General features: G+C 41.0%; 1 protein-coding gene and 1 long non-coding RNA gene across 2 annotated transcripts in view; one reads left to right on the top strand and one right to left on the bottom strand.

Moving 5' to 3' along the window:
- The window catches only part of LOC143361305 (uncharacterized), a 263,601-nt gene that overhangs the window by 40,696 nt on the left and 210,600 nt on the right, over positions 1-12,305 (bottom strand). Inside the window, 2 exon segments of the mRNA XM_076800598.1 lie at positions 2,335-2,844; positions 7,982-8,025. Coding sequence (XP_076656713.1) covers positions 2,335-2,844; positions 7,982-8,025 — 554 coding nt within the window.
- Positions 5,595-10,350, top strand: LOC143361322 (uncharacterized). Its single transcript, XR_013083433.1, has 2 exons — positions 5,595-5,706; positions 10,175-10,350. It is a non-coding gene; the product is annotated as an uncharacterized LOC143361322 (long non-coding RNA).

The raw sequence follows: 12,305 nt of genomic DNA, 5'->3' as shown, positions 1-12,305 counted from the left end.
CTTTTATTGCAGCCCCTTATTTCAGTTCTGCACACACAATCTCTCTTTTCTAAGTCTGCCAAGTGCAAAAAATAGGGAAGAGAAAACGTGCTTCTTCTCTAAAAAATTCTTAATGAAAATCTTAATGAAGTCTACAATGATAATTTATTACAGGGAAGGATCAAAGTAAACTGAACTGTATGTAAAAATAGGATCTTGCGGAGTACTGCAAAAAACACAGACAAGGACGACGTCTCTCAACTAGTAAATCACGAAGAAGTGTAAAAGACACGAAGGTCGCAGTTAAAGGGACGGACGCTGTCCTAGGACAACAGTTAGGCGACGAATCAATCCGATGATCCCGGCAGAGGGATTAAAGCGATCCGCGCCACAGGACGACACTCTCCTGGCCAGCAGCCAGCTTAATCGTAAATGGAACGGTGGTAACAAAGTAAGAGATGAGCTGGGGTAGGTCAGGGTTGTGCCGTGGTCGGGTCATGGTTCTCGTTTCCACAGCCCTTCCAGCGAGACAGTGGTCAAGGCTCGAACGCTTCCACGGGAATCAGGTCAACTTCTCTCTCCCCTCCCTCTCTCTCTCTCTGTGTGTTTCTCTTTCACCCCCTCTCTACGTTTCACCTAATTTCTCTCTATTTCTCTATCCCGCGCTCTCCTTCTCTCTGTTTCAGTCCGTTTCACTCGTTTTCATTTTCTAGGGAACAAAAGCATAGGATGAAAAATATATAGGAGCGAAAAATATGCGATAAAAGGCGAACAAAAAATCGTACCACAAATTTTAAAACGTCGTTGCAGAGAGGAAACTTCAATTTTGAAGTGCATGGTGATTTCAATCGGGAAAACAATTTTTCAACCTCCACAGAGTTAGTTGAATCTATTCAAATTTGGAGAGATACGAATCAATTCACAGGCGTGAAAAATATGCTGTGAAAAGCGAACAGAAGATCGTAAATGAAGTTTTAATAGCTTGTTGGAACGAGGTGGCTTTGATCTTCAAATTTATGGTAGATTCAATCGTGACAAAAATTTTCCGAGATTTTGTCTCTTTCTCTCTGTGCGTGCGTAGAGAACTATTATTATCGATTCTCTCGCACACCATGATCTGGCAACATTGTGGGCCGTTCGGGAATGCTTTGGACTTGTTTTGCAACCGTGTTATGTCAACGTGGTGTTGGTTATGCTCGCGAAAATGCTTCCCGATCCGCTTCGAAATTCTGTTCGAAGGAATTCGTGATAATAGAACATTAATCGTGAATGTTGTGAGCTATCGGCATTATCATACATTGTGGACCGTGTGTAAGTTTATTGTAATTGTTTTCGGCGTAGGGAATTGTTTACGAAGGTTTGATGAGAGTCTTGAAGCTCGTTTTTCTTGGAAATGTAGCTTGGTTATGGTTCTGTTAAAGTTTGTTCAGAATAAGCGTTTCGAGAGTAGAAGTAAGGAGTGTTGGAAGTTTGTTTTACTTTATAACTTGTTATGGTAACTTTACGAACTTTGTGCTACTGGCTGGAGGTAAGGAGAGGAGACTGTATCTATTTTCATTTTGAACTGTTATAGTATATGTCCGTAGGTATTAATTTGTCGGATAATTTCCTGCAAATCTTTTTTCCAGCTTCAATAATAGCGAATCAAATGATTAGAAAGTGGTTGTTCTGCTTTTAAAATGATAACGAGATCAAATCAGAGTACGGTTATACAAACAGAATTTGTAAACTTGTAGATTATTGCAAAAGAGTTCCAGAAACAAGTGATTAAATTGTGTTCTATCAAACTGCCTTTAAGGTTTATATTGTAAGCCGAGAATTGCTCTTCAAATAATAATTTGTCTACATTGACAATGTGGAACAATTTGAGTTTTACAAAATTTTATCTATTTCAAATTCTAAGCTTAAGTCAAAAATATAGCCTCCTGTCAAAGGGTCAGTACGTAACACTTTCTTAGCAGAATAGTATCATAAAAGACCAAAAGATCAAGAAGAACAAAGTTGAATCTACAGTTCCAAGACCCTATCTGAAACCCCAAAGCACCAAAAAGAACATTCTAAACCACAGAAGGAAAATCCACCCTAACAGCTCTCCTAATCCCCGCAAACAAAAGACCACGAGACCAAAGACAAAAAGACCGGAAGACCAAAAGGTAAAATCAAGAAAAACAAAATTCAGTTTACTGCACAAAGACCCTGCTTAAAGCCACAAGAAGAAGAAGAAGAAGTACAAGAAGAACGCACAAAACCACAGAAAGAGAAGCCACCCTAGCAACTCACCCAATCTCGACGAACGAAAGGTCAAATACAAAAAAAAAATCAAGAGACACAATTTAAAATAAATAATGTATTCACCTCCTGGTCGTAGTCGTCGACGATCTCGTCGGTGATGGCCTCGTTGGAGGCGACATCCTCGTCGGAGTCGTTGACAGTGATCACCTCCTTGGAGTCAAAGTTGTTGGCAGCGGCCGGGCCGGCGCCTTCCGCGATAGTCAGCGAAGCGGCGGCAGCAGAGGCAGCGGAGGCCTGGGTCGCCGTGGACGCGTTCGAATTTCTAGTGTCGTCCCTCGACATCGCCTCGTGCGACTCGGCGATGGCCTTCAGCTCGTCCTCGTACTCGTCCTCGGCCTCTCCTTCGTCCTCGCCTTCGTAGTCCTCCTCCTCCTCCTCTCGTCCGTCCCCTTCCTCGTCATTCTCCGCCCCTTCTCCGTCGTCATCGGGCCGATCCTGTTCATCGGCCTGTTCGTTTGCGGCTGGCTCGACTCGCTCGCGCTCGCCTAACGTCCGAGGAGGATGTCCTCGATTGATACCACCCTCCACCGGGCTGCTGGACGTCGTGCTGTTCACCTGGCAGTTCGCCACAGACTGCGAACAGTTTGAAAACGGACTTGGACGTTATCGAAGTAAATTATTCGAGAAATAATCGTTGATACAATGAACTCTCGATATATGTCAACAAGACGGGTCTTGCCGGCGTCGTGTATCGTCCAGGAGACATACTCGAGTTATGTTTGCACTCCTCGGCGTCCGAGACCCTTCACGAGGTATATCCTACGGTAGTGGGGATTATTCCGCGACGCTTATCAGCCAGGTCTTGACGACATATATAGAGAAATCACTGTATTAGGTTATTGCGAAATTCTTGAAAAGTGTGCCAATGTTGTTGAACAACTATAATTACGAAAATACTAGGATACTTATTACAGGAGTGAGGCAACACGTTACCGAGATCCTCGACCCCGACCGCCGCGCATCGCAATAAGTGAAGGACTGCTCGTTAGGCGAGTCGTGGCCCGGTTTAGGGGTAGGGGATTAACCTTGTGCAGAGGGTAGTGGAACGTGACCATTTCTTTTGTGTCAGATGGATAAGACACACTAGGCATAAAAATAGTCTTCGTACACGCAATTCTTTCCTGTGCCTGCTACACTTTCGTGCGGTTTTTTTTTCTATAAACAGGAAAATGGGTCATCGATACCATCTGGACAACTGATACCATGTTCTTATCGTTTTTTTTTTCATATTTTAATCTCCCAATGCCAAACACCTTATTAATTTCTCCGTGCACGGAAATCCTTCTGGCTTTATCGTCAACCTAAATTTTAAGTCTACAATTACAATTACAATTTCTTTAGAAAATTATAAACTAGAACATATTTTACTACATTGCGAATTTTGATGCATTCATGGAAGTAAATACAAAAGATCCTGGTAAGATCTTTAGTTCGAATGGAAATAATGAAAAGGTCGCGAGACAATGCTGCAGAAATGAAAAAAAGAAAATGGAATAAATTCTCGTTTCACTTGTTCGAATGTCTTTAGAGAATGTTCGTTTCGCATGAGGATAATAAAACAAATAAAAAAATAAAACAAAACAAATAGAACTGATTTAAATTTCTATTATGGTTTTCAGCTCCTTCCAATTTCTTCAGTGAACGTCACAAAGGTCAAAGAAACGCGGGACAGCGATACATAAACAAATAATGCAGTATAATTTCGTTATAGACAGAATTCAAATTATTATTTTATTTCAAAATTCTATCCAGCTTCAGTTTGCATGAATGTCTCAAAAAAAAATGTTACTCATCTAAAGATCGACGGTTTAATAATGAATCAGACGCCTCTCGAGAATCATGCGAACGAATGGACACGACGCCGATTGATACGTTCCGAATTGGAACGCCGTAATAAACGTATCGGGACGGGCTCGCGATCAATTACCATTGCAAGCCCGCGCTCGTATAAATAAATTGGGACGGCGTTCGTCCGATTAAAAAGGGTTAAACGCGAACCGTTCGTCGTCCACGCGGAATCGAACGTTGTCGTTCATTTAGTTCGCCCGTCGACGTGTTTACGAGCGGAGACAGTTTACGATTTGCCGGACGTGAAATTACAGACGTAACACACTTAACGAAATCGTGAACGAGAAGACGTTACTCCGACCACGAATTAAATAATACCGTGATTTTAACCGCTTCGCTCGCGCGGACGTGTCACGGTCAGGTTATACTACGCAGGTCAGACGACGTCGCTTTGTAAACGCTCGATACGAAAACAGAGAATTTCGAAAGACGTGGTCGTCGGCAGCTCGGCCGCCAGAATTTGTATAGTGCTAACTCATTTTGTTAATTATAATTTGGCAAAAGTTCAAGTTCAAGTTCATTCAATTTTAATGTAGATGTAATCTGTATTTATTTACTCGCAACTTACATTATTTAAGAAAAGAATAGTAAGAATATGTCGAATATACACTATCCGCCATTTTGAATTAACTTGTGACGTCAGTTGAGGGCACTTGGAAGACTGCGTCCTATGCACAACCTACGACGAGTCTATAAGTATATATAGTCTAAGGATGAAAGCGATCAAACTTCGGCCGGTGCTCGTTTGCAGTATGGATTTCTCTGTACGAGTTTTTTTTTGGAATTAAGTGGAGATTAGGGAACCTAATCTGGGGCAAATATGTTTCTTGAGAATTGAGAAGATGTCGGAAATCGGTAACGTATTTTCAGAATTTTGTAAAATTTGATCGATTCATTGTTACCCTTCCCATTCCGATCATGAAGTTGCAAAATATGAATGAAAACCTTGTGTCCAATGTTATACATGCGAATACTGAAACTACATTATAAAATACTAATGTGAAGTACACTTACAAATTTTTCTGAATCTTCTGCTCCGCCGTCGTATCCACAGAATGTTATTATTCACTCACGCGAATACGTCCGAATAATTGGAAAACAATGACTAAACTCTACACGACACACTTTATAAAATCGTGACAGCGAACGCGAAGATGTTACTCCGACCACGAACAAAATAATACTGTGATTTTAATCGCTTCGCTCGCGCGGACGTGTGACGTCAGGTTATACGAGGCAATTCAGACGCCGTGGGTTTATAAACACTCGATACAAAAACAGAGAATTCCAGGAAGCGGGGTCGGCCACTCTTCCGTATTTGTTTACTTCGGTTTTGTATTCAGCGTGTATCAGCGTCTGACCTGCGTAACCTGACGTCACAGGTCCGCGCGAGCGAAGCGGTTCAAATCGCAGTATTATTTTGTTCGTGGTCGGAGTAACATTTCGTTCGCTGTCGCGATTTTCTAAACTGTGTTGTGTAGTGTAAGCTCCGAAAAAACGGGTACAATTATTCGGACGTATTCGTGTTGTGAGTCAATAATAGTATGCTGTGGATCCGACGGAGGAACAGATGATTCTGAAAAATTTGTAAGTGTAATTTACATTCGTATTTTATAATCTACTATTAGTATTCGTATGTATAACATTAACCCATGGCACTCGAATGGTGACTGTAAGGCGCCACTAGAAATTGCTGTATCCTTATTCAAAATATTTTTTACGTTATTAAATTCGTTTGCATTTAATAAATTACTAAACATTTCAGTATTGTACAAGTAAATTGCACCATTTTCGTATGTATAACATGAAACAAAAAATATATAGAAGGGAAATATTCTACATAGGTCGGAAGAAATGTTTCGTTTTCGAGTTAAAATAGCTTGGAGTGCAAAGGGTTAAGAGCGTGTTTCTTCGTTGAGAGTTATTCGTCATCAATTATTATGTCGTGAATGTATGTAGCAGACGAATAAAATAACATTTCTGATTGAAAATCGGAATTCTGGTTGAAAATCTGTAGATATTTTGACAACAACGAATATAGTTGCAATCATTAGTAATGTAATTAACAGGTACGCAATCGATAGACTTCTATTTACACATTATTTTCGCTACCGAAATGTTAATTTAGAAGCATAAATATTGCACTTCCTGCTTCCGTATACATTTCAAATAGTAAATTTACAACAATCAATCATTTATTAGCAAATATTTATGCATTTATAGCGGATGCAAATTTCTGAAATACAAACGCGTGTACAGATAAAAATAAATAATATTTTTACTTTATTTTTGCCACAATAAATCTAATCAATTCTAATTCTAATTAATCGAAGAAATACATCACTTATTTTTTTTTTAAATTATATATGAACTCATATTGCGACAAAGTCAAAACATTATACAATCGTAAATACTTTATTTATATAAAAGCAACTTCAAATGTTGGTCCAGATTGCAATTACCAAATTTAAATAATTTCTTTATTCCTAAAATCGAAACATATTTTCAATTTAACAAATTTCACTATTGAAAAATTGATAGTCCTCTTAAAAATGGTAGAATATTACTACGAGTAACTGTACATTAAGCGAATAAAATTTCCCGACATTTTCACTTCTCGTGATTGAAATAATCCTCTAAATAATTTCAAAAGGGGCCAGAGAATCGCCGGAATGAATGGACAAAGGTGTAAAAGCCTTTCGCAAGATTCCAATCAGCATTGAATTTGAAAATGGCCGAGTTCGAACGTGTTCACGGTTCATCGGCAGGTCGGAAGCGATGCCGGCAATTACACGGAATTAATTGGCGGTGTGTGAGCGCGTTCGCCGGGAGTAATGGACGGGTCCGTAACTCCGAGAATTAGAATCGAGTAAAATATTCCCGCCCCTGCAGCCCCCGTCGAAAAACCACCCCGAGAAACTTTAATAATTTCGTCCAACTGTTCTGCGTCCGATTATACCCTAAATTGCGAATTTTATCGCCGCACATTCCGCGTCCATTAATTTTTCAACTTTTACCATTCTACCACCGGCAGAACTATCGCAAAAGTCCGGCGAGATTTCTATCACCTTTCGAACGTAATACGCAGAAACCATAAGTTAATTAGCTCTCCATTACCGTTACTCTGCTCGTTTAGGAACATTTTGTACACACGACAATAAATTGAAAAATGAATTTATTATATTTAGTTCTACCAGACATTTTTGGAATTCATCAAACGATTATCTAACACAGATTTAAATTTTTAGCAATGTAGTATAATTAGAGAAGGATTTGTTAACACGTTGAACGCCACGTCAGCCGTGTGTGGCTGACGGAATTATTTGTGCAGGTTTTAAAATGAATTTTTACGTTGATATATTCATTGTACTAAACTTAATTAGGATCTGTAACATGCAAGAAAGTTGGAGTATCGTACATTTAATTTTCTGCAATTTTTATTTCATTAAATAACTTACTTTGATTTTATGAAATTTTTCGGGTTTCTAGTTTGGCGTTCAAAGTGTTGATGTAAAAATTGTTTCAGTTTTATGGGACTGTCAATTGGTTGAAAATAATTCTGTTAATAATTTTCAGGTTGTATCCCGATGTTGGCCACTTTACAATTCCTCGTAAAGCTCGACTAATAATTATGTGCACCGTCAGAATTAGGGCGTTTCTCGTTCTGAATGCTCGCGATTTCTGCGACAAAGGGACCCGAGGGTTGTTTAGGGGATGCTTCGCACCCCATGGACAAAAACGCCACGGGGCAAGAAACGATTTACGATAGATTCCGAGCACGTTCCCCCCCTCTGCACATCGTGAGCTTGTTTGGCAGAGGTACAAACGTCCAAAACGGCGATTAGGATTCCGCTATACTCACCGGTACGGCTGGTAACGTTGTTTCCTCCGCGCTGCTACCGGCTGCTGCAACAAAGAGAGACACAGGGATCGTTAGCGTGTGGACACTATTTCTGTAGCAGTAATTTACAGTATTATCTCCGTAACTGTCGCGGAGGTCTCTACCGTAACTGTAAAAATTTTATCCCCACCACCGGGGGAATCCCCCTCGGAACCAGTCAGGCGGTAAACACGCTCGACGACCGAGCCAGAGAAGAGTAGAGTGTCGGTGAGACTCGCACTAACACAAGCGAAGCAGAAGATCGCAAATTTTCTAATTATTGATTTTCTCAACGAAACTTTTGCCGTCGTATTCGTCCCGTTTTTTTTCCAATTGAAATGGCACCGTACGCGATACAATTGCGATTAAAATTAACCACGATAAAAATACAATATCAGGCTGTTTAAAACACTCGGGAGTTTCATGGGGACATAAAATGTCGGACACAGTTACGCGAAAATTTCGACTGCGAAACATTCGTTGGTTGCTAAAGGGTTCGAAGCAGCGAGCGGAATAAAAATCGTTGTTCGGTTTATTATTATTTCCCGGTATCTGTATTAAATATTGCGGACCGGCGCGTGCAACATGAATGCCCAAACACCAATAACTTTCGTCGGAAACATTCTCCGTGCCGCGTCTTCCACATTTTTCGCGATATTTCCCCGGGGAGATTAAAAAGGCTGCAACATCCCGCCACCGTACACACGCATACACGCGCGCGTGTGCGCACGTTCTCCCTGTTTTCCGACGGTGCGCCGGTTCCTGAAGAGCTTGTTAACAAATGAGACTACGATACGCGCGGGCCGACCTTCGCGTAAAAAGGTTCGCGTTGAAATAAATTTAGGCTAATCTGGAAGCGAACGAGAATGAAATACCGGGGAACGCGACGCGACATTCTGAGACCTGACGCGGTTATTGGGGATCGGTATGCGATTTTAATTCTGCTGAGAGACGGAGAAAGAGTGGGTGAGAGAAAGAGAGAGGGGGGAACAGAGGAAACATAGAAACAGCCCCGGGGAATTGAACGAAAAACAATGGGAACGTGATGCACAGAGACAGGAAAGGTTTAAAGCGAAAATGCTTTAAAATGCGTATAGATTATGGAAGATAAAAGATATACAGTATAGAAGACAGACTACAATAAATACAGAAAGCCCAGTAAAACGGTTGAAATAATGATAGAAGGCAGAAATAGAAAATATCGAATAGATTATGGAAGATAAAAGATATATAGAGTATAGAAGACAGACTACAATAAATACAAAAAGCCCAGTAAAACGGTTGAAATAATGATAGAAGGCAGAAATAGAAAATATCGAATAGATTATGGAAGATAAAAGATATATAGAGTATAGAAGACAGACTAAAATAAATACAGAAAGCCCACTAAAACAGTTGAAATAATGATAGAAGGCAGAAATAGAAAATATCGAATAGATTATGGAAGATAAAAGATTTAGAGTATAGAAGACAGACTACAATAAATACAGAAAGCCCACTAAAACAGTTGAAATAATGATAGAAGGCAGAAATAGAAAATATCGAATAGATTATGGAAGATAAAAGATTTAGAGTATAGAAGACAGACTAAAATAAATACAGAAAGTAAAACAGTTGCCAGCCGAAAGAAATAAGAAACATAATCTGAAACAAAGGATAAAAAAGAAAATACCAAAACAAAAGCCATAGAATGCGGTAGCAGGAAAGAGAACACAAAGACGGAAGCTAGAGTCTAAAGTCCAGTGTTCGAAAACGTCGACACGGTATAGAAAACTGAGGACAGCGCCTAGAGAATAGAGTATAGAGAGTAAAAACTGTGACAGGGTGTGAAAGGAGAGAACAGAATAGGACCTAGAGAGGGAGAGAGAGAGAGAGAGAGAGAGAGAGAGAGAGAGAGAGAGCACAGTTCTTAAAAAAGAGAAAAAACAGAGTAGTCGCCGTTGAAAAGGGAGATTTTTCGAGCGTCGCGAAAGCGCAGCGTTTCTTGAATGCGGAAGCAACCCATTTCCCAGACTCGCCTCGTCATCATAATTAAGTCTGGGAATATTAGAGGGCTCGGACGACACCGGAGCCCCATCCCCTCCCCCCCCCCCTCTCTTCCCCGGAGGAAATCTCGGGCCGCTCGTTCTCAATTAAATTCGAAACTCTAATTATCCGTTTGCGCTTATTTTCCAGCAACCCTCACGGACCCCTCCCCTCGTCCCTGTTCTTCAAGAGGCCCGGAGACAGTCTGAAGTGCAACCTTGTCGGATGCACCTTCCGGAACTCGGCGAACGTCCCCCCACGACTCGATCGCAGGCTGAGGCATGTTTGTTTCGCGTAATTGCAGTCGCCGGACCGTGTTTGCACACTCGCTGGATTGTCTTCGCGCAACAACGCAAGCGCAAGACGTTTGCAGGTGGACAATCGAACTCGGTTAATTACCTCGAAAGCTTCTGGCACTTGGGAATACTAACTAAAAGAACGATTGCTTCAACGATCCTGTAAGCATTTTGCTTGAGGCACCGACCTCGAGCATTGTTGACCTATGGTTGATTAGGTAAGTCTTAAATTTTTAACCGAATAATGTCTATTATTATTCAATTGTCATGTGAAACGTTCTTCCTCTCTCTAATTGAAATTATTATTTCAGTAAGTCGGATATGTTTCTAAATTCTCCCAATATTTCCTTCACAAATGCGTCGAAACCTGATCGCTGATGGTCTAAAAAGTATAACGCAGGATTTAACAACGGTAATAATCCATTGACCGAGTTTCCGCCGTGGGTGCGGGTTCGCGCGAATTACGGGCATAATTTCCAGGAAAACGGGGCAAAAAGCTTGCCGATATTATAAAATAATAGTGTTCTCCGGGGAGCCGTCGGAAATTTGGATTTTCCCCATTCGAAAATCCTCGACAAAGCCTGGATTAACGCGAGGAGGTCGCAGAACGTCCGAAGTTATCCAGCGGGGGCGTAAGATATTCGCTCGCATAATAACGTAGGCGGAATACGTTCGACTGGATTCATCGATGCTGGAATCCCGATGTCGCGGGCTTACAAATTAGAAGCGGGGTCTCGCGGAAATCCCTCGCTGCGCTCGCCGCGCTCGTTGCACCCTCGTTGCATACTCGTTGCATACTCGTTGCATACTCGTTGCACTCGGCTCTGCGATCCACCAAGAATTTTAATTCTCCGTTGCGCGCGTCGCGACGCGCTTAAAAATTCCGCGCCGGCGACCGTCCATGAATTCCGAGAGAGAATATGACACGCTGGGATTCCGCGAGATGCTCCATGAGAGCTTTCTCTCTCTCTCTCTCTATCTGTCTGTCTGTCTCTCTCACGAGCCGATTGCAATCCGACCGGAAAGTCGCCAGATTAAACTCGGGGGCCGAGAGGAAATTCTGCGAAGGAGTCGTCCGTGGAAGAAACCTATTAACTTTGACTCTTATATATTTCTCCCGGTGAAATCAAATATTCTCCGTTCCTCCTTCGTCTTCTCCTTTCTGAGATCCTCCTCCCACTATCGAGAGATTTTATTGCGCTAGTATTATGCGAGTCATTAGCGGCGTTCGTCGCCGAGATTTCATTAAACTCAAACTTCTGTTCGGGTAATACACGGTTTGTAATGGCTGTGTCTCTGCCGGAATTAATAGCTTCCCGTGAACAACTCGGGATTCTCGACGGGCTTCTCGAAAGTCGTGCGGTTCCTTTGATGCCGATTTTTGAGAGAGCTGTAACATGGTCGTTTATGATTCTCTTTTGCGTTCCCTTACGGGAAACCTTCTGAAAACTACCTCGTGAAAAGATTTTTTTTTAGCCTTAACGAGAGACGTAAAATTTCGGAAAAAATTATACAACACACATCGGATGTATAACTGTTGTTTGCTGTTGGATTCATTCGAGTAACGTGTATAGCAATCAGGAAAATTGTTGATGAAGTTAGGAGTTCTCGCCATCGTGTTTAATTGCAGTAGTTTGGAAAATAATTTTTTTCTACCCTTAACAATCAAACTAAAATTTCGAAAAAAATCTACAAAGTAAAGCTAACATGCGTTTACCACCTCCTTTTTGATTTTTTCAAATATCTCATATAGTAACGAAGAAAAATGTCCATAAAGTTTATAAAATTCCCCAGCACAGTAGAATCTTGAACTTTACTCATTGAAATCTTCAAAAACAGTCATTGTACCTCAAAAACAAACGTTTAAAACAATACTAAAAAATACCACATATCTTTAACCATGTTCCTTCCCATAAAATAATTTAATTGCCCATTTATAATTTACCAACTTAAATACCGACAATTTATGGACACACCAATTTATG

Source organism: Halictus rubicundus, chromosome 15 (genome assembly GCF_050948215.1).
Source record: "Halictus rubicundus isolate RS-2024b chromosome 15, iyHalRubi1_principal, whole genome shotgun sequence".
In the NCBI taxonomy this organism is placed as follows: domain Eukaryota; kingdom Metazoa; phylum Arthropoda; class Insecta; order Hymenoptera; family Halictidae; genus Halictus; species Halictus rubicundus.
This window is presented reverse-complemented; position numbering and strand designations above follow the sequence as displayed.